Raw genomic sequence first — 22,886 nt, 5'->3', positions numbered from 1 at the left:
CGCTGCCAAAGGTGCTTCAACAAAGTACTGAGTAAAGGGACTGAATACTTATGTACAATGTAATATTTCCGTTGTTGTTTTTTATACAAAAAGCTGTTTTTGCTTTGTCATTTTAGAGTATTGTGTATAGATTGATGAGGGGGAAAAAAACAATTTGATCAATTTTAGAATAAGGCTGTAATATAACAAAATGTGGAAAAAGTCAAGGGGTCTGAATACTTTCCGAATGCACTGTATCTTCCTCAATGAGGACTATCCTGGAGCTGTGCGCCAGAAGAGGAAAGAACTTATCCCAGACATGAAAGCTGCGTGGGGACATACATCCGCTATGACAGGCTCATTGTCCACCCTCCCAGAAGCCTGGAAGGGATGAGAGAGCAAAGCCTATGGGTTCGTAACTTCAACCCCGCATGAACACACACACCCCAATTGATTAATGGACTGCTGGATGTATATTTTTTTCCCTTGCTTTGTTTGCTCTTTTCCATATTATGTCTATCTCTGATAAGCTACCCAGGAAAGGGCTGAAAATATCCCATATTAATATAAGTAGCCTTAGAAATAAGGTTAATGAAATCAATAACTTGCTAATCAGATAACATTCATATATTAGCCATTTTTGAGACTCACTTGATTATGCAGCAGTAGCAATGAATACGGCTGCACAGTAATGTTTCTTATCGATGGCGGTTAAGATATCGTTTAGGACCTTGAGCGTGGCTGAGGTGCACCCATGACCAGCTCTGAAACCAGATTGCATAGCAGAGAAGGTATGGTGAGATTCGAAATGGTCGGTAATCTGTTTGTTGACTTGGCTTTCGAAGACCTTAGAAAGGCATGGTAGGATAGATATAGGTCTGTAGCAGTTTGGGTCAAGAGTGTCCCCCCCTTTGAAGAGGGGGATGAACGCAGCTGCTTTCCAATCTTTGGGAATCTCAGACGACACGAAAGAGAGGTTGAACAGGCTAGTAATAGGGGTGGCAACAATTTCGGCAGATCATTTTAGAAAGAAAGGGTCCAGATTGTCTAGCCCGGCTGATTTGTAGGGGTCCAGATTTTGCAGCTCTTTCAGAACATCAGCTGAATGGATTTGGGAGAAGGAGAAATGGGGAAGGCTTGGGCGAGTTGCTGTTGGGGGTGCAGTGCTGTTGACCGGGGTTGGTGTAGCCAGGTGGAAAGCATGGCCAGCCGTAGAAAAATGCTTATTGAAATTCTCAATTATGGTGGATTTATCAGTGGTGACAGTGTTTCCTATCTTCAGTGCAGTGGGCAGCTGGAAGGAGGTGTTCTTATTCTCCATGGACTTTACAGTGTCCCAGAACTTTTTTGAGTTAGTGTTGCAGGAAGCAAATTTCTGCTTGAAAAAGCTAGCCTTGGCTTTTCTAACTGCCTGTGTATAATGGTTTCTAGCTTCCCTGAACAGCTGCATATCACGGGGGCTGTTCGATGCTAATGCAGAACGCCATAGGATATTTTTGTGTTGGTTAAGGGCAGTCAGGTCTGGGGAGAACCAAGGGCTATATCTGTTCCTGGTTCTACATTTCTTGAATGGGGCATGTTTATTTAAGATGGTTAGGAAGGCATTTAAAAAAAATATCCAGGCATCCTCTACTGACGGGATGAGATCAATATCCTTCCAGGATACCCCGGCCAGGTCGATTAGAAAGGCCTGCTCGCTGAAGTGTTTCAGGGAGCGTTTTACAGTGATGAGTGGAGGTCGTTTGACCGCTGACCCATTACGGATGCAGGCAATGAGGCAGTGATCGCTGAGATCTTGGTTGAAGACAGCAGAGGTGTATTTAGAGGGGAAGTTGGTTAGGATGATATCTATGAGGGTGCCCGTGTTTATTAAGGCTTTGGGGAGGTACCTGGTAGGTTAATTGATAATTTGTGTGAGATTGAGGGCATCAAGTTTAGATTGTAGGATGGCTGGGGTGTTAAGCATGTTCCAGTTTAGGTCGCCTAGCAGCACGAGCTCTGACGATAGATGGGGGGCAATCAGTTCACATATGGTGTCCAGAGCACAGCTGGGGGCAGAGGGTGGTCTATAGCAGGCGGCAACGGTGAGAGACTTGTTTTTAGAGAGGTGGATTTTTAAAAGTAGAAGTTCAAATTGTTTGGGTACAGACCTGGATAGTAGGACAGAACTCTGCAGGCTATCTTTGCAGTAGATTGCAACACCGCCCCCTTTGGCAGTTCTATCTTGTCTGAAAATGTTGTAGTTTGGAATTAAAATTTCTGAATTTTTGGTGGTCTTCCTAAGCCAGGATTCAGACACAGCTAGAACATCCGGGTTGGCAGAGTGTGCTAAAGCAGTGAATAGAACAAACTTAGGGAGGAGGCTTCTAATGTTAACATGCATGAAACCAAGGCTATTACGGTTACAGAAGTCGTCAAAAGAGAGCGCCTGGGGAATAGGAGTGGAGCTAGGCACTGCAGGGCCTGGATTCACCTCTACATCGCCAGAGGAACATAGGAGGAGTAGAATAAGGGTGCGGCTAAAAGCAATAAGAATTGGTCGTCTAGAACGTCTGGAACAGAGAGTAAAAGGAGGTTTCTGGGGGCGATAAAATAGCATCAAGGTATCATGTACAGACAAATGTATGGTAGGATGTGAATACAGTGGAGGTAAACCTAGGTATTAAGTGATGAAGAGAGAGATATTGTCTCTAGAAACATCATTGAAACCAGGAGATGTCATTGCATGTGTGGGTGGTGGAACTAATAGGTTGGATAAGGTATAGTGAGCAGGACTAGAGGCTCTACAGTGAAATAAGCCAATAAATACTAACCAGAACAGCAATGGACAAGACATATTGACATTAAGGAGAGGCATGCTTAGTCGAGTGATCAAAAGGGTCCAGTGAGTGGAGAGGTTGGTTGGGGGTCACGGCGATTTAGACAGCTAGCCAGGCCATCGGTAGCAAGCTAGCATAGGATGGAGGTCTGTTGTTAGCCACCTCTTGCGTTCCGTCAGTAGATTAGTGGGGTTCCGTGTGGTAGAGGGGATTGTAATCAGAGGGCTGATATTTACACACTACCGGTCTAAAGTTTTAGAACACCTACTCATTCAAGGGTTTTTCTTTATTTTTACTATTTTGTACATTGTAGAATAATAGCGAAGACATCAAAACTATGAAATAACACATATGGAATCATGTAGTAAACAAAAAAGTGTTAAACAAATCAAAATAAATGTTATATTTGAGATTCTTCAAATAGCCACCCTTTGCCTTGATGACAGCTTTGCACACTCTTGGCATTCTCTCAACCAGCTTCATCTGGAATGCTTTTCCAACAGTCTTGCATGAGTTCCCTCATATGCTAAGCATTTATTGGCTGCTTTTCCTTCACTCTACGGTCCGACTCCTCCCAAACCATCTCAGTTTGGTTGATGTCGGGGATTGTGGAGGCCAGGTCATCTGATGCAGCACTTCATCACTCTCCTTCTTGGTTAAATAGCCCTTACACAGCCTGGTGGTGTGTTGGGTCATTGTTCTGTTGAAAAACAAATGATAGTGGGACTAAGCCCAAACCAGATGGGATGGTGTATCGCTGAAGAATGCTGTGGTAGCCATGCTGGTAAAGTGTGCCTTGAATTCTAAATAGACAGTGTCACCAGCAAAGCACCCCCACACCATAACATCTCCTCCTCCATGCTTTACAGTAGGAAATACACATGCGGCGATCATCCGTTCACACACACCGCATCTCACAAAGACGTGGCGGTTGGTATCAAAAATCGCCAATTTGGACTGCAGATCAAAGAACAAATTTACACCGGTCTAATGTCCATTGCTCTTGTTTCTTGGCCCAAGCAAGTCTCTTCTTATTGGTGTCCTTTAGTAGTGGATTCTTTACAGCAATTTGACCATGAAGGCCTGATTCACACAGTCTCCTCTGACCAGTTGATGTTGAGATGTGTCTGTTACTTGAACTCCGTGAAGCATTTATTCGGGCTGCAATTTCTGCGGCTTGTTACTCTGAAGAACTTATCCTCTGCAGCAGAGGTAACTCTGGGTCTTCCATTCCTGTGGCGTTCCTCATCATAGCGCTTGATGTTTTTTTTCGGCTGCACTTGAAGAAACTTTCAAAGTTCTTGAAATTTTCCGCATTGACTGACCTTCATGTCTTAAAGTAATGATGGACTGTTGTTTCTCTTTGCTTACTTGAGCTGTTCTTGGAATAAAATGGACTTGTCTTTTACCAAATAGGGCTATCTAATGTATACCACCCCTAAAAGAAATTCCACAAATTAACTTTTAAGAAGGCAGACCTGTTAAGTGAAATGCATTCCAGGTGACTACCACTTGAAGCTGGTTGAGAGAATGGCAAGAGTGTGCAAAGCTGTCATCAAGGCAAAGGATGGCTATTTGAAGAATCTCAAATATAAAATATATTTTGATTTGTTTAACAATGTGTTAACAATGTGTTATTTTATAGTTGTGATGTCTTCACTATGATTCTATAATGTAGAAAATAGTACAAATAAAGAAAAACCGTTGAATGAGTAGGTGTTCTAAAACTTTGGTAGTGTAAATACTATGCATGCCAGTCTCTCTTGGCTAAGAGTTGAGGAGAAACTGACTGCATCATTTCTTATTTTTATAAGGAACATTGTGTTGAAAATCCCAAATGGTTTGCCTAGTCAACTTACACACAGCTCTGACACACACACTTACCCAACCAGAAATGCCATCAGGGGTATTTTCACAGTCCCCAAATCCAGAACAAATTCAAAAAAGCATACAGTATTATATAGAGCAATTATTGCATGGAACTCCGTTCCATCTCTTTTGCTCAAATAAACAGCAAACCTGCTTTCATAAAGCCTATTTAACCTAGATAGTTTGTGTGTATGTATTGATATGTATGCTACATGTGCCTTTAAATTTTTTTTTTGTCGTTCTGTCTTTGAGTTGTCTTTGTCTATTAATTATCTGTATTATGTCATGTTTCATGTTCTGTGTGGACCCCAGGAAGAGCAGCTGCTGCTTATGCAACAGCTAATGGGGATCCTAATAATATACCAAATACCAAGTTGCATGCTTCCTCATAACTTGAGACATGTGTTGGATATGTGTTGTGTGAGAAAACTGCACATTTTAAAGTGACTTTTTAATTGTCCCCCAGCACAAGGTGCACCTGTGTAATGATCATGCTGTTTAATCAGCTTCTTAATATGCCACAACTGTCAAGTGAATGGATTATCTTGGCAAAGAAGAAATACCCACTAATGGGGATGTAAACTAATTTGTGCACAACATTGGAGAAAAATAAGCTTTTTGTGCATATGGAACATTTCTGGGATCTTTTATTTCAGCTCATGAAACATGGGGCCAACACTTTACATGTTGTGTTTATATTTTTTGTTTGGTACACTTCACCAGTATCCCTCACAGGAATGGAGGTTTCTGTGATGAAGGCTACTACCAGTGATGTATGCAGTATATATACTAGATTACTTTTAGGGGGTGATTTGTTGAAGCTCCTGTGCCTCCATCTTAGCACTACTCCTCCAATGTAAAAAACAAACATTTTTATGCATTTATTAATGTATAATTAATGCATTTATTAATGTCTACATTAGTTATTACATATACCTTAATGCCCACTTTTAAACTATATTATGTGAGTTAAACATTTTTTTATTTTTTTATTTACAACAACAATACATGTCATTTTGTAAATACTTAAATACATGTAAATTTGTCCTTGAAACACTTAATTGAAACACTGTAGAATTCCACCCATTACTATGGAGGACTGCTTCTACTGTGGAGTGCCAATATGGCCGACCACTGGCTTCAAAGCCTCTCAATAGCCAATAGATAGCATCAGCAGTACATATATATACATTTATACATTTATATACACCATTGTCTACCTATTAGTAGTAGTAGCCGTCTGAGCTATTCAAACCTCATTTTAGAGACATTCTGCTGTTCAGTCCACAGTGTTTGGGTTTCTATATTTGATCCTAATTCAATGCTTGTTTTTGTCTTCCTTCAGAGAGCGACGTGGTGGTTTTGGGTGGTTTACTTAAAATGCATTCCAGTTCAATTGTAGGGTTATTGGTTTGAATTGCACAGTGTGGAGTCATTTTCAGAAGACACACCCCATAATAATGACTGTGTCAGCTGCCTAAAAAGAACAGGGCTGCATAGTGGGAACTAAATGCTGTGGTTTGCTAATCAGACAGATGGAGCTGCAACAGATGCTTTCTTGTCATCTCAGTTAAACTGCACAATAACATGAATGATCTGTCTATCATAGCATAATGCAAGAGGAGGTGAACATTTTAGCATTCACCAGTCCTTATAACTAACTGAGTTGTTACTGTCTGCCACTAAGGGGGAAAACTGAGGAGTGTTTGTTCTGTGGTGTTCTCTCATATAACCAGGCAGTACTGCTCTGCACTATTAGAAGGGTATAGCATGTTACCACTGTCAGTTACAGATAGGATCATTAGATAATTTCATAATCATCCATTTGAAATCATATTGATTAGATTCTAAATCATATTAAGTAGAACATTTTTTTTTAAATGATAAAGCCAGTAGGCTACTAGTTTAAACAGTCTCACTATTTTGTTATGCGCTCTACAGGCAGCCCAAGACAATCCCATCTTTAGTGAAATGAACACACTGCATGTGAAACTGATATTAATAACCAGGACTAACATATTTGATATTTTATTGTGAATGAACACAATACAACATGACAGTTCTACTCAATGACATGGAAGCGCTCGATTCTTGCCCGGCTACTAACCAATGAAACACCATCAGCTCATCATTTACAAACCCTGGCTGTCAAGTGAAAGTGACATGATCGGGAAAAACAATGTTACTTTATTCTACAGGCTGATGCTCCATCCACGCCGATTCTCTATCAAGTAAAAGCATTAAACCGTGTATCACAAAAATGTAAAACCATATATATTGGCATAGATGGTGTCTGAACAAAGGATTTACAAAACTTACCTGCTAGAATCGCCTTCCCTGGGTGAGTTAATTTGGCTTTCCCTCCAGGTGCCGCCGCCGCCAGGCACCGTGGTCGGTGAAAGGGACTGATTAATTTCCTGTTTCCTTCCATTGTAAAGAATAAATTGAACAAATATCTATCTAGCTATAAAACTAAGTCTACAAAACTGTTATTTTGTCCTAAAAAAAATAGTTGATGGTTATTATAACGTTCAGTGCATGCACACCAAGACTAAGGACTGATCAATTTTGCTGTGATGCTGTCTGACCAGTGATGCTGAGTGTAGCCTTCAGACCTCCGCTGTATGTGGACAGTAGGCTACTACTACACAGCTGGCAGTCGTGCTAGGAGAGAACGCGTATATATCATGTAGCCGAGGGAGGAAAGACGGGGCAGTTCGGTTACACACCAGAAGGGCGGGTCTGTCTCATCTTTTCACGCGCAAACCTCGCTATGAGGTGGAGCGCTACATTAGCATAACATACTGTAAATTCCCTAGTTCAGCAAACAAACGCAGATATGTCAATTAAAGTATCAACCCCATTAGACAGCATAATGTTATTAACCACTTAAACTCTGCTGCCAAGCTGTTGAGAGAGAGAGAGAAGTGATCAAGGCCGTACAAAGTTGATTCAGACCCAAAACACCATCAATCAAGTGCTGTGCCCCAGTGACATCCATCTATCCCCAAATGCTACATCCACGAGAAGGATGCAACCAAAACTATATTGAGACAGATTTATTTGCCTTGCTATGAATAGAAAAATCATATCAAAACCACAACAAACATTTTATTTTGTTCCTAACCTCATTTACAAATTAGACCTTTGTTTACATGAACAAATAATTTAACATAATCAAATTTGTCCTTTGACAGCTCTTTGGTCTTGGCCATAGTGGAGTTTGGAGTGTGACTGTTTGAGGTTGTGGACAGGTGTCTTTTATACTGATAACAAGTTAAAACAGGTGCCATTAATACAGGTAACGAGTGGAGGACAGAGGAGCCTCTTAAAGAAGAAGTTACAGGTCTGTGAGAGCCAGAAATCTTGCTTGTTTGTAGGTGACCAAATACTTATTTTCCACCATAATTTGCAAATAAATTCATTAAAAATCCTACAATGTGATTTTCTGGATTTATTTTCTCATTTTGTCTGTCATAGTTGAAGTGTACCTATGATGAAAATTACAGGCCTCTCTCATCTTTTTAAGTGGGAGAACTTGCACAATTGGTGGCTGACTAAATACTTTTTCGCCCCACTGTAGCTCAGTATTTTAATTATTTATTTTATACAGTTATTATTGCTCATCTTAGTCAAGGGTGCAAATAATTTCAGACTGAACAAAAGTATAAACACAACATGAATAAATGTCAAGAATTTTAGAGTTACAGTTCATAATAAGGAAATCAGTCAATTGAAAGAAATTCATTAGGCCCTAATCTAGGCCCACCCACTTGGTCGCCAGGCCCACCCACTGAATTTGCATTGTTTGCTGTTTAGGGTTTTAGGCTGGGTTTCTGTATAGCACTTTGTGACATCTGCTGATGTAAAAAGGGCTTTATAAATACATTTGATTGATTGATTGATGTGGAGGTCCTGGGCTGGAGTGGTTACACTTAGTTTGCGGTTGTGAGGCCGATTGGAAGTACTGCCAAATTCTCTAAAACAACGGAGGCAGCTTATGGTAGAAAAATTCTATGGTAACAGCTCTGGTGGACATTCCTGCAGTTAGCATGCCAATTGCACGCTCCCTCAAAACTTGGGATATTTGTGGCGTTGTTTTGTGTGACAAAACTGTACATTTTAAAGTGTCCTTTTATTGTCCCCAGCACAAGGTGTACCTGTGTAATAACCATGCTCTTTAATTAGCTTTGTGATATGCCACACATGTCAGGTGGATAGATTTATCATGGCAAAGGAGAAATTCTCACTAATAGGGATGTAAACAAATTTGTGCACAACATTTGAGAGAAATACGCTTCTTGTGAGTATGGAACATTTCCAGGATTTTTTTTTTTAGCTCATGAAACACAGGACCAACACTTTACATGTTGCATTTAGATTTTTGTTCAGTGTAGATGTTGAACTGACCTAGTGGCGGGGTACGTTCTGGTGATATACAGTTGAAGTCGGAAGTTTACATACACTTAGGTTGGAGTCATTAAAACTTGTTTTTCAACCACTCCACAAATTTCTCATTAACAACCTATAGTTTTGGCAAGTCAGTTTGGACATCTACTTTGTGCATGACACCAGTACATTTTCCAACAACTGTTTAGACAGATTATTTCACTTATAATTCACTGTATCACAATTCCAGTGGGTCAGAAGTTTACATAAACTAAATTGACTGTGCATTTAAACAGCTTGGAAAATTCCAGAAAATGTATGTCATAGCTTTAGAGGCTTCTGATAGACTAATTGACATAATTTGAGACAATTGGAGGTGTACCTGTGGATGCATTTCAAGGCCTACCTTCAAACTCAGTGCCTCTTTGCTTGACATCATGGGAAAACCAAAAGAAATTAGCCTAGACCTCCACAAGTCTGGTTCATCCTTGGGAGCAATTTCCAAATGCCTGAAGGTACCACGTTCATCTGTACAAACAATAGAACGCAAGTATAGACACCATGGGACCACGCAGGGGTCATACCGCTCAAGAAGGAGATACGTTCTGTCTCCTAGAGATTAATGTACTTTGGTGCGAAAAGTGCAAATCAATCCCAGAACAGCAAAGGACCGTGTGAAGATGCTGGAGGAAATAGGTACAAAAGTATCTATATCCACAGTAAAATGAGTCCTATATCGATATAACCTGAAAGGCCACTCAGCAAGGAAGAAGCCACTGCTCCAAAACTACCATAAAAAAAGCCAACTACGGTTTGCAACTGAACATGGGGACAAAGATCATACTTTTTGGAGAAATGTCCTCTGGTCTGATGAAACAAAGATAGAACTGTTTGGCCATAATGACCATCGTTATGTTTGGAAGACAAAGGGGGACGCTTGCAAGCCGAAGAACACCATCCCAACTGTGAAGCACGGGGGTGGCAGCATCATGTTGTGGGGGTGCTTTGCTGCAGGAGGGACTGGTGCATTTCACAAAATAGATGGCATCATGAGTCACCAAATTATGTGGATATATTGAAGCAACATCTCAAGAAATCAGTCAGGAAGTTAAATCTTGGTCGCAAATTGGTCTTCCAAATGGACAATGGCCCCAAGCATACCTCCAAAGTTGTGGCAAAATGGCTTAAGGACAACAAAGTCAAGGCTTTGGAGTGGCCATCACAATGCCCTGACCTCAAGCCCATATAAAAATTGTGGGCAGAACTGAAAAAGCGTGTGCGAGCAAGGAGGCCTACAAACCTGACTCAATTACACCAGCTCTGTCAGGAGAAATGGGCCAAAATTCACCCAATTTATTGTGGGAAGCTTATGGAAGGCTACCCAAAACGTTTGACCCAAGTTAAACAATTTAAAGGCAATGTTACCAAATACTAATTAGAGTGTATGTAAACTTCTGACCCACTGAGAATGTGATGAAAGAAATAAAAACTGAAATAATTATGGTGATCCCAGCTGACCTAAGACAGGGAATTTTTACTAGGATTAAATGTCAGGAATTGTGAAAAACTGAGTTTAAATGTATTTGGCTAAGGTGTATGTAAACTTCTGACTTAAACTGTAGATTTTATAGTGTTGATTGCATTGTCAAAACTAAATAAGCAAGAACATCTTAGAAGTGGAGAAAAAAACACCAAACCTGATCAAGGAAGTTTGTGAATGACCTGTAAACTTACCAAGTCAGATTGAATGGAATAAGTTGACAATGCAAACATTTGACTTAAACCCTTCATCATAAGGACGCATAACAATTAAACAACATTTAATGAACAGCCTGGACAGTTACCATTAGCTGAGATTAACCATTGTGACTGTCTGATGGGTTGTCGGCTTTATGACCAAAGGTTTTTAGTAAAACCCAGGGTTGATAGTACGACAATGCAAACACATATTACCAAATATACATCCAAGTTACCTCTAGAGTTACTACTATGAGCAACGTGAAATGATCACAGACAGATAATATGTGTGTAAACTTTATTATCCTTCAGAGACCATGACTTGTGCAGATACGGTAGTGCTTGTACACAGTTTAGATTTAGTTTTCCTACAAAACCCCAATTCAACGTTTTTACAATGTCGCGGCACATCAGGGTCCTATGGACAACAGTGGACATGGCCGTCTGTCCGGATGCACGAGGCCAGAGTTACCCATAAACCCTAGCGATAGTTTTCCAGAACATTTATCAGACAGGTTCTACTTGAACAGGAAGAAAACGAACCCCAGGATGATGGCTGCTGCAAGCAATCATGCTGAATAGTTTATGTTTGTATTCTGCTCTTTTTGTATTTTGTCATTTTCTTTAAAAAAAAAAATATTATAATAATGATTAAGACTACAACAATGCACTATAGACAATACACTATCTTATTCCATAATGGACTTATTTGCTTATTTAAGTATCGCAACATATCTTAAATTATACACTTTTTTTTTCAGTACATGAATTGTTAACTCTGAACCACTGGTACAGGGATACATACGAGCTCTATTCCTCTAGTATGTTTTTATTCTCTGTGTAACATTTGAGTTTCTTCGACCATTCTGTTAGTTGTTGCCAATGGTGAGACAGTAAAAGGCCTCAAAATACATTTGTTTAGTTTTGAACACAACATAGGTAATACTTGGTATATGTGTAACATGGAAATTGTGCTCCTGGTTGCATTGTTACAGCATTATATGTTTGGCAGCACATGCACAGACATCAGCATATCGCAGTTATGTTTCACATCATCAACAACCAGAGCTGTGGGATCCTGTACCGTACATCACAGTGTAGTGGAGAGACCCAACGTCCATCTTGACTTGGTTATTATCAGATAATACGACTCTAGTGAAGAGAAGGAACAGCGCAAACCTTCCCTAACTTGGTGTTGTCAACAGATCCCTACATGCTTGATAAACTACACACAGACAGTACACCATAACCCAAGTAACTAGTATTCCTAGTCCATATAGTACTGTATCTCCAACACATGGTACCTGTTAAGATCTCTATTGCACAGAAACAGTCTTGAAACAAACAAACACGGACTCAAATTTGAAACCTCCTCCTGTATAAGGCCTAGCAGTGCTTAGGAGAGGGTGTGGGAACTCGGTGCTGCTCCCCCTTCACCCGCCCCCTCTCTGGCTCCTCAGTAACAAAGTCTCTGTACCATCAGTGCTGTATTATAATCTCTAGAAAAACATTAGGATTTTTTTTTAAAAGAAGCTGTTCTATGGTTGACACAGTTGATGCAGTCTATAGAACAGTAATAGAATACCTGGACAGAGAGGTGTACTGTACATTAGCGACATCTTATTAGTTATTTTCTCTAGGAGCTAAGCGCTGTTGTCATGCGGTGCGTGTTGAATGGCGGGTGGGCTGGTCAGTTCAGCCTAAGTAGAGGGGTCACTTAGTCTTGCTGTATTCCATTGGAGAGGGGGAGAAAGAGGAAGTGGGAGTGAGGTGAGGAGCGAGAGGAGATGGGGGCAAAGTGGAGATCTTTTCAGTTGAGAGATTTGGGTGTGGGGGTTAGGAGTGTCCATAGGTGGGCTAGGTGTGTCTCAGAGTAGTGAGATTGGGAGTCTCAGGGGTGTCAAGGCAGGGAATACATATAGAATCCATAAGCAAGCTGTATCCCAGTGCAGGGTAAGTGTGGTTCAGGTCGGGGCCTGAGGTTGGCCGAGGGGGGCGCTGGAAGCTCCAGGTAGAATTATTGGGACCTTAAGGTCTACATGATCTGTGTCCCAATCGACACCATATAGCCAATATATACTGCACTACTTTAGACCAGAGTCATATGGACCCTGGTCAAAAGTAGTTCACTATACTGGGAATAGGGTGACATTTGGGACGCAAGCTTAGTGTAGCCCTAGGGAGGCTGGGTGGGGTAGAGGCGGTCTACATATTGTAGTTGTAGGGAGGCTGGGTGGGGTAGAGGCGGTCTACATGTTGTAGTTGTAGGGAAGCTGGGTGGGATAGAGGCGGTCTACATGTTGTAGTTGTAGGGAGGCTGGGTGAGGTAGAGGCGGTCTACATGTTGTAGTTGTAGGGAGGCTGGGTGGGGTAGAGGCGGTCTACATGTTGTAGCTGTAGGGTGGCTGGGTGGGGTAGAGGTAGTCTACATGTTGTAGCTGTAGGGGGCTGGGTGGGGTAGAGGTGGTCTACATGTAGTTGTAGGGGGGCTGGGGGGAGTAGAGGTGGTCTACATGTTGTAGTTGTAGGGGGGCTGGGGGGAGTAGCCTGGGGCAGCGTATCCGTAGCCTCCTGGGTATCCAGGCTGGGGTGCCACTGGAGCCGAGCCTGCCGTCAACATCAGCTGCTGACCTGTACACACACACACACAGACAGACAGACTTGTTACCTTTCATCAATAATAAACAACCGTCTTTCTAGCGTTGCATTCAGATTCCCTTACTCATTTCCCCCCCTATGCCAACTGATTACAGAAAGTTTAACCAAGCCTTTTAATATAAATTGCATTACCGAACCTACCGAAAACTATGGGGGTGGGTTCTGTGACTTCTTCCTCAGTCTTCCTTTGGCTTTCTGACTCCTCCAGTTTATCCACCTGAGAACAAAGGGTCAGACAGAGGTCAGAGAGAAAAGCCAGTCAGTCGCCTAATGGGTGGGCTCACTATAATAAAACTGTGGCGTTGTAAATTATTTGTCAATTAACGTTCTACAGAGATACATTCTGATAATATTTTATTGGTGATGTTAACTTTTGTCATGAAGACAACAATATGCATAATATTATACTTCAACTTTCAATATCAGACTTTATAGAATAGTATCTATTTCTACAGTGAGGATGCCTTAGAGAAGATGCCATGCGGGATTGGTGAGAAACTACAGTTTTCCTTACAAGTGAGGGAGCATCTTTAAACTACTCTAGAAGCACTGTATACAGCAAGGCTTGTGAAAGTTAATTTTGTATTCGCTGTGTTGTGGAGAAGCTTGGCCCCACGCCAAGATGCTAACACTCCACTTTGCACTCCACGCAAAACACATCCCAGTCCAGGAGGAAAGAGACAAACCTCAATCACAACTTAACATGCTTCAGCTACAGGGCACTCCTTCTTGCCTAACAAAATGCAATATTTCACCAACTTATCTAGAGCAGTTTATCAAAAGTATTTTGCTTGGTTAAGAGCATGCATCTTTTTGAAACTGTGAACTGCTATCTTATCCAAAGCTAGTTGAGGTAATTTTCCTCAAGTAAATGTTTAGCAATCTTCGCAGGCAGTGCTTCAGAAGTGTGAGCAGTAGTGTCAAATATAGGCTAAAGAAAACAAATCAAGCAAGGTTTCTGATGTATTCAAGAGTCAAACAGAAATGTATGTATTATTGTATTAAAGTTATGTAATTAAATCAGTTTGAAGTTATTCCAAATGGTCTATTTTTGGCATTGAGAATCTCTATTTTGAGTAAAAATAGCTGTGAAGATGTGACTTGTCTGTATGAAGAATTAACTAAAACGAACTAAATAATTAGAACGTCATAACTACAAAATAAACTGGCAGTGTGAATGATAAGAATTTCAGCAGCAGAAAAAACTACAAGGGAGTATTGTGCCTCCTCTGATAAATAAAATAATGAACATGCATAGAAAGCTAATTGATGGCGTGCAACCCAAATGGTACCATATTCCCTATACAGTGCACTACTTGTACGGCTCTGGTCAAAAGTAGTGCACTATGTAGGGAATAGGGTGCCATTTGGGATGCACAGCAGTGTGTGGGAGAGGTGGTTTTGGTTCTCTGTGGCTGTATAGCTAGCTAGCGGCTGTAAAGCAGATGCTTCTCACAATGTGGTATTGTGCACTACGGTGTTACTGTACATAGCAGTTAAAGCTACATGAGAATACTCCGACAGAACTGTGTTTGCAGCAGGGGGCTTCAACTCCAGTCCTCCAGGGAGGGCCAAGTGTCTGCTGCTCTTCATCTCCATGCTCTCTGGCAAATCACTGATCAGTTTAATGGCAGACATAGGAATCCAGCAGATACTGCAGTCCTGGAGCTGCTAACAACTAGCCTGGTCCCAGATCTGTTTGTGCTCATTGCGGTCATTAGTCAGGCCAAATATTGACATGGAAGAACAAACAGATTGTCACTCAGGCTAGCTGACTACTGATGCGGAGGACTACAGTGCAGCACCTTCTGTCATGTTTTACTGTTCTATCATGTGTTCCTGTTAACCAGGAGCAAACAGTCTGGGATTATCAGTGAGGGGAGAGACCCGGGGGGGGTTGTCCCAGTAGGTAAAGGGCGGCCAGTCCTGGTTCTAGGGGGTTGAGTGTGAGCATGGCTTTTGTTGCCCCGCTCTTACATATCTGATTCAGTCTTCAATCTAGAAAGACTAAAGGCTTAATCAGGTAGGTTGGTGCTGGACTGAAACAGAACCCCGCACCCCCTGTGACGCTCTAAAGAACCAGGACTGGCCAGACCTGTTAAGGATTCTCAGTCTACATACAAGTCCATGCTAGGTTCTTACATCAGAAACCTAGGGTCTATGTTAGAACAGGAAACAGACAGAACAAAAAGGAGATAAATAAAGAGAGCCAGAGACCGTCACCTTCTCCTCAACCTCATCAACCTGGAAGAGAACCCACAGAGATGAGCTCACATATCTTGGGGTCAAAGGTTACAGGAAGTGGTGTCATTACTACACATTGTTCTAGAGGAATGGTTGTCTTCCCCACTTAAAGAGTCTCATGTTTTAACTTAATTACAAACACAAAGTGAAGAAATACAAAATAATAAAGTTGTGTGAAAGCTTTCTCCAGCAGCGTTATCACCATATTTAAGTAAACGTTCCACTATTTTAATTTGTATTACCAAAAGTATTTCTCTAAACCCTGTCTGCTCCTACAATACCTACAGAGAGAAGGTCAAGGACAACTGTCCATCTCTTACAAGAAGAGAAAATTATCTGGAAACCAGTCAAATTAGCAGGAAGAAATCCATTATTTTTACTACATTTTCACTGACCGAAATTAAGATTTGGTGTACGTCCCAAATGGCACCCGATTCTCTATATAGTGCACTACTTTTGACCTGGGCCAATAGGGCTCTGGTCAGAAGAAGTGCACTATAATCGGGAATAGGGTGCCATTTGGGACACAAAAGTGCTTGCCGTTTTTGGAGCAGGACTGACCTTGGTGAGGTACTCCCTCATGACTTGGATGAAGTATGGCATGGCAAAGTCCATGATGTTGTGTCTCCAGGCCAGCTCCAGCACCACGTCAGGGTGCAACAGGTCGTAGGAGGCAAACAGACAGGCAGCGAAACACTCCTTCCTGCCCTCCTCCAGGAACCACTGCAACAGGGTCTCAGCCAGCTCAGCATCCTTAGACTCAGCAGCGTACAGCATTCCATCCTGCCAAATACACACAGTAAGAGGGGGGGGTGATTGATTTGATTAAAATATTGATTTGAGACCGAAGTCATGTTTATGCAGCATACAGCATCCCATCTTGAGACTGACAGGGGAAGAGATGGATGGATGTTGATTCTCACAGATGTTGCACCAATGGTTACATATCATTACAAAGCTGAAAAACTACAGAGGAGAAAAGTGTCTTCCTTCAGTTATTTCAACAGGGTGTGGTTGACTAAATATTCACTATTTCCAACCTCCAAAGCGAAACAGTGCCCCCATCAGGCTCTAGTCAAAGTAGAGTGAAGTGTGAAAAGGTCCCAGAAAATATTATAAATAATAAAAACTTTGCACAGCAGTTTGTCTGGATCCAGGTGCTGGTTTGGCAGGAACAACTAGTATCCCCCAAAAATGTTAACCTTGTATAATTTGTCCTTCTTGCAGAGTTCCACGCTCTGTCTCCAGCGGTTGTTGCCTTTGTAGAGGTATGCTGCGATGCGTCTGAACTCAATCAGCTCATGCTTCTCCAGTCTCTGGGCCAAACCAATGGTGTCAAAGTTATCATATGCATCGATAGACGCCCTCAGACCCTATGGACAACACACAGACATACAAGTCATGATTCCTGGAGACCACAACACATAATGCCATAGAACATCATAAGAGCATAACTAGAACACACACACACTCCCTCACCTGGTAGTCCTCCTCCTCTGTCAGCAGGTTATTGAGGGCCTCGTTGACTCCCTTGTTGTTATGACTCTGGACTGACCTCAGGTAAGGCTTTACCAACTTCAACTGGTTAACCTGGAGACCCACACAAGCGTCATATTATTTGGTCTTGCGTTGCTGCTAAATTTGCAGGGTTGTAGTATTGTGGGAACATGTTTTTCAGTCTATTCCGGGTTTAATGACAGGTGTTTTGACTGATTACCTTGGTGAAGTAGCTGACCGTGCGGCTGTGGTCTAACCGTGGTGACAGTATGGTCAGAAGGTCATTCGTCAGCAGAGGTTTGTTGTCCAGGTAAAAGGAAAGGGATTTGTAGTACAGCTCCACATTGGCCACCTAGAAAGAGTCATACAACACAATGAAGTTCCTTGCGGAGAGAGGTGGCTACAGTTGAGGTTAGAAAGCCTTCAGCCCTTCAGTGAGCCCTTCAGTGAGGAGCCGATGAGGTCGTGCTACCTTGGCAATGATGTCCTTGAACTGCACCTCCTTCCAAGCGTCCGTAGGGTGTGACATCATCGTGAGGACAGCGTTGTCATATTCCTCGTATTTATCATACAGAAACACTAACTCCGCCCACAGATGGGACTGCTCCGCCGCTCGCAGCACCTGATTGGACAACCACAGGAAGTGAGGTCACATAGACGTGACAGATATGGGGGAAAAAGATAAATATTTACAATCGTTTTATTTAGAGAGAGAGAGACACACCTTAGGGATGTTGACGCGGGACCAGAAGAGTTCCAGGTGTTCTCTCATCTTCTGGGGTTTAAATTTGGAGTAGAGGATGGCCAGCTCTGTGAACATGCCCATGTGAGCGCGCTCCAAACCCAACGCGGCCTCCAACAGGCCTATCAGCTCCTCATAGTAACCCCGGTCCTGATGCACACAGACACGAACATGAGTTAACCACAGACACTGTACAGACACCTAAACTATCTGAAAACATTCCCTTTACCTGGAACTAAACTATAGAGGACACCAGCAGGTTAAAGTGATTCAGGGGATTTACCTGGTAGTAGCTGATGAGCTCCTCCAGTTCATCAGCGTGGATAACAATGTGTAGACCACAGATCTGAGCCAATCGAAACTCTTCCCCATCCACACACGCACAACACACCTTGAGAGAGAGAGAGAGATCGAGCGAAGTCATGATGCACAACTCATCAAATGACTTACACGTACGTACAGCATAACATGTGTGTGTAAGAATGTTTAGATGTACCTCCTTCCAGGTGCGTGTGCTGTTGGCTTTCCTGGCGCTGTCCACAGCAGCTTGGTACTCTCCTAGGTGTACCAGCGTGGATGCCAGGCGGGCAAAGTTGGACACGTTATTGTACAGCAGCTTGGCAGCATCGTACATCCCTTCTTCATAACACCTATCTCCCACCTGCAGGAGAACAAAGAGGAGAGGGTGAGTTCAAAGTTGAAACCAAACGTCTCAGCGAACAATGTTCCATGTTGATAAATGTGCATTTTGCACGTATTTGACACATTTACCTGTTGTATATGGGCGTTGTTAGGGCCGCTGACAAATTCCTCTAGTTCGGCCAGTCTGACAGTTTTAGCCAGAGCAAAGATGAGCTCTGTCTCTACATACGACTCTCTGGCCTTCTTACGAGCCATCTGAAGGAACTTCACCAGATCCTCCCAGTTATCTAAAACACACACACACACACAATAAATTCTATACATTATACACACATACAGTGCATAGGAGGCTTCAAGTGAACTCTTTTCTGCCTTGTTGGAATTATCCCCGCCACTGCCTTGTTGGAATTATCCCCGCCACTGCCTTGTTGGAATTATCCCCGCCACTGCCCTGTTGGAATTATCCCCGCCACTGCCTCATTTTCCTTGCTTTTCCATGTTCCTCACACAGTGTGATGTGTTGTCTTACTGTTCTTGCTGGCAGCGCTGACCACCTCCATGTAGGCCGACGGGTCGTCGGCTTTGATGTAGGAATCGATGGCCTCTTTAACCAGGTCTCTCTGGAGCTGGGCTCTGGCCAGTTGACTCCATACCGCAGCCTCATTACAACGCTCTGCAAACTCATAGGCTCTGTCCAGGTTACTGATTTGCTCGATCAGGACCTAGAGAGACAGTTGGTCAGTATAAATAAAGACGTCCAATGATACAAATATTTGTAAGGTGCAGAAAGAAAAGTCAAGAAAAGCATTGTTGGTGCATTGAAATAAAACAGGGTACAATGATTAGCTAAATATTTTGCATTATTTTCAGACTCTTGTTAACCTGAATGGCGGAGGTGTTGACGTCAAACTTCTTGAAGATGGCGAAGGCCTCCTCGAAGAGCTCGTTGCTGATGGCGATGTTAGCAATGTCGGGGGCATCGTAGTTGTCCAGGCGGTTGACGTACTCCATCACACGCGTCCGGTCTGCCTTGATGGCCGTCAGGATCAACAGGTTCTGGAGGTTTCTGAGAGAGAAACAGAGAAGACACACAGAGGCTAGATAAGACTTCCAACTACAGGTATTCGTAGAACATTGGAAATATTTGAGTCTTTTCAACCTCCGTATTTAAATGCGAGGCCAAGTAAAGTGTTTGTGTGTGTGCGCGTGGTGACTGACCGGTGCTCGCTGAAGACTGAGTTGTCCAATACAATCTTCTCCAGTAGTTCAATGAGCTCATTGGGCAGGTCAGCTGTCATGAAGGCCTTGACCGTCACAGACACCTCCTCTGGGTCCTGGGTCTCTGACAGAGCGGTCTGCACCACCTGGGAAACACAATGAAACACAAGTCAGAACACAGGGAGATGCAGGTCAGAACACAGGGCGATGCAGGTCAGAACACAGGGCGATGCAGGTCAGAACACAGGGCGATGCAGGTCAGAACACAGGGAGATAACAACAGTGTTATCAGAGGGTATTGTACTTACCTGGTCTATGAGTTGGCGTCTATAAGGGTTATTCTCCTCAAGAACGTTGGCCCATAGTTCTGGGTCTTTCCGTCGGACCAGGTAGCGAGCCTCACTCTTGAACAGGGAGTTCTCATTGCACACCTACAGCAGAGCACAATGAAACCAAACCAATCAATGCATTAGTCATCTCCTGTGGGTGTGTGCGGTGTGGTGTGTGTGTGTGTGTGTTCAGACCTTGATAAGGTCCAGGTCACACTGGCCCCTCTCATAAGCGACACAGGCGAGGTGGGGGTCTCTCTTCTCACAATACTTCCCCACTACAGCGCTGTCGTAGAAGGTGTTCTCCTTCAGGAAGCGCTCCGGGGTGTTGTTACTGTCAATGTAGATCTTAGCCAAGGCATTGTGGGTAGCCGGCTCTTCACAGCCCTCGTGGATACGAGACTCAAGCCACGACAATAACAGCTTCAGTCTGGAACACACACAAAATCTCATTTTGAGAAACCCTCGTGAAACATTTTGTCTGGGATCTTTGAGGCATTACCTCACCAGGGGGAAAGGACAGGCCTGAAAGTTCTGACAAAGTGTTCTCCCCATTTGAAGAACAGGAACAGACAATGTTGGGAGACCACATGCGTAAGTGATGTGTCTGTACCTGTTCCTCTTCTCCACCTCTGCCACCAGCTCATCAGTGGAGAACTGCCCTCTCACCACCATGATCAGGTTCTTAATGACGTCTTCAGCACAGTCTACATCCAACAGACCTCCTATCACCACAGGCAGACGGCTGGGGTTCACCTACAGTACACACATGTCAAGGCCAGGCAATAGCAAGCAATGGCATTTACAGCAACAAAATAAAACAAGTGCTATTTATTGGTAAAACCAACAATAAAGGTATCTTGACATCTCTCTTCCTTCCCTGCAGTGCTGTGTTCCTCACTGGGCCTCCTGCCAGGCGGATGGCTCTTACCTTCTGAACGTAAATCTCTATGTACTTCTGCAGAGTGTTGCGGTAGAGATAGAGCACCAGGTCATGGACAAAGTCAAAGCGGTCACACACTATGATCAACGGCAGCTGGTCTGTCAATTTAGCCTCCTGATGGGGGAGAGAGAGAGGCAACACAGAACATCAATAGTTACATTACATTAACAAAAGGAAGCTGATATCCCATGAAACAACTGTGAAAGGTGAGAATTCAGTCTGGTTCGTGTCACTTCAGATCTTACATGTAACTGAAAGCTAGTGAACCTGGTTTGTAGTCTTCTAGGCTAAACATTTTAATTTTATTTTTTAAACATTTGAGTCATTTAGCAGGCACTCTTATCCAGAGCGACTTATAAATAAACATTCACCCAACCAACACTGCTGGGGTAGCCCCCGTACCTTGAGGAAGTTCTTGACCCTGTCCGGGTCGTAACAGTTGCTCTCTCTACAGATGCGCTCCACTTCCTTGATCTGCCCTGTCTTACAGGCCGCCTGGATGTATTTAAAATGGACATCAGGGTCCTGGCTGAAGTTCACTATGGAGCCCAGGAAGTAGAACAGACCTGGGAGAGGAAGAACACCGTTTCACAATTGAATAGGTTTCCTAGTTTCCCTGTGAAAACATATGGTAGACTAGGCTCTCGCATCCTAGGCTCTAGCATCCTAGGCTCTAGCATCCTAGGCTCTAGCATCCTAGGCTCTAGCATCCTAGGCTCTAGCATCCTAGGCTCTAGCATCCTAGGCTCTAGCATCCTAGGCTGTGCATGTGTGCCAGGGTCTGTGGCTCTAATAGCTGGACCACATAGGCCCCAAGCCGACACGTTTTTAAACATAAGATAAGCAAGACCCAGGCGTACCCTCGTAGCTCTTGAAGGACTCAAAGAGCTCCACCAGGGTGTTTGTTCCCAGCTGCTCGTGGTATTTAGATGCCACCTGGACACACAGCTGAAGGTTCTGTCGGATGTTGGCTGATAACATGGCCCGAAGACACTCTACTGAGTCCTCTACTGACAGGGCGCCAAAGAAGTTCACCAGCCACTACAAGGAGAGAGGAGAGGGTTAACACAAAACACATTTTATTTGTCACATGCGCCAAATACAACAGGTGAAATGTTGCAGTGAACATTAGAGTGAAATGCTTACTTATAAGCCCTTAACTTCTTAAAGCATTGTTGGTTTAGAAAAAAATAGATAAGTAGAAAATAAAAGTAACAAATAATTCAACAGCAGCAGTAAAATAACAAGCGAGGCTATATACAGGGGGTACCAGTACAGAGTCAATGTGGAGGCTATATACAGGGGGTACCAGTACAGAGTCAATGTGGAGGCTATATACAGTACAGAGTCAATGTGGAGGCTATATACAGGGGTACCAGTACAGAGTCAATGTGGAGACTATATACAGGGGGTACCAGTATAGAGTCAATGTGGAGGCTATATACAGGGTATACCAGTACAGAGTCAATGTGGAGGCTATATACAGGGGGGGTACAGAGTCAATGTGGAGTCAATGTGGAGGCTATATACCGGTACAGAGTCAATGTGGAGGCTATATACAGGGGGTACCAGTACAGAGTCAATGTGGAGACTATATACAGGGGGTACCAGTATAGAGTCAATGTGGAGGCTATATACAGGGGTGTACAGAGTCAATGTGGAGGCTATATACAGGGGGGGTACCAATACAGAGTCAATGTGGAGACTATATACAGGGGTACCAATACAGGGGTACCAGTACAGAGAGACTATATACAGGGGGTACCGGTACAGAGTCAATGTGGAGGCTATATACAGGGGGTACGGTACAGAGTCAATGT

General features: G+C 43.1%; 2 protein-coding genes across 3 annotated transcripts in view; both read right to left on the bottom strand.

Moving 5' to 3' along the window:
• LOC115111729 (tricarboxylate transport protein B, mitochondrial-like) overlaps positions 1-7,332 on the bottom strand; it is a 37,331-nt gene extending 29,999 nt beyond the window's left edge. The window contains exon 1 of the mRNA XM_029638083.2: positions 6,987-7,332. Coding sequence (XP_029493943.1) covers positions 6,987-7,098 — 112 coding nt within the window. The 5' untranslated portion in view covers positions 7,099-7,332. The remainder of the gene's footprint in view (positions 1-6,986) is intronic.
• Positions 7,333-11,077: 3,745 nt separating this feature from the next.
• LOC115111728 (clathrin heavy chain 1-like) overlaps positions 11,078-22,886 on the bottom strand; it is a 42,490-nt gene continuing 30,681 nt past the window's right edge. The window contains exons 13-33 of one of the 2 annotated variants that reach the window (XM_029638081.2): positions 21,927-22,107; positions 21,469-21,632; positions 21,055-21,180; positions 20,737-20,879; positions 20,319-20,553; positions 20,103-20,225; positions 19,795-19,940; positions 19,459-19,642; positions 19,106-19,298; positions 18,706-18,863; positions 18,431-18,595; positions 18,218-18,325; positions 17,917-18,084; positions 17,665-17,814; positions 17,413-17,544; positions 17,175-17,285; positions 16,898-17,068; positions 16,257-16,478; positions 15,669-15,695; positions 13,593-13,668; positions 11,078-13,424 (exon numbers count right to left, since the gene is read on the bottom strand). In XM_029638081.2, coding sequence (XP_029493941.1) covers positions 13,303-13,424; positions 13,593-13,668; positions 15,669-15,695; positions 16,257-16,478; positions 16,898-17,068; positions 17,175-17,285; positions 17,413-17,544; positions 17,665-17,814; positions 17,917-18,084; positions 18,218-18,325; positions 18,431-18,595; positions 18,706-18,863; positions 19,106-19,298; positions 19,459-19,642; positions 19,795-19,940; positions 20,103-20,225; positions 20,319-20,553; positions 20,737-20,879; positions 21,055-21,180; positions 21,469-21,632; positions 21,927-22,107 — 3,105 coding nt within the window. In that variant the 3' untranslated portion in view covers positions 11,078-13,302. The remainder of the gene's footprint in view (positions 13,425-13,592; positions 13,669-15,668; positions 15,696-16,256; positions 16,479-16,897; positions 17,069-17,174; positions 17,286-17,412; positions 17,545-17,664; positions 17,815-17,916; positions 18,085-18,217; positions 18,326-18,430; positions 18,596-18,705; positions 18,864-19,105; positions 19,299-19,458; positions 19,643-19,794; positions 19,941-20,102; positions 20,226-20,318; positions 20,554-20,736; positions 20,880-21,054; positions 21,181-21,468; positions 21,633-21,926; positions 22,108-22,886) is intronic. The other variant, XM_029638082.2, reaches the window with a different exon arrangement.

The sequence above is a fragment of the Oncorhynchus nerka genome, linkage group LG27 (assembly GCF_034236695.1).
Source record: "Oncorhynchus nerka isolate Pitt River linkage group LG27, Oner_Uvic_2.0, whole genome shotgun sequence".
In the NCBI taxonomy this organism is placed as follows: domain Eukaryota; kingdom Metazoa; phylum Chordata; class Actinopteri; order Salmoniformes; family Salmonidae; genus Oncorhynchus; species Oncorhynchus nerka.
The sequence above is the reverse complement of the archived record's forward strand: the minus strand, read 5'-3'. Positions and strand labels throughout refer to the sequence as shown.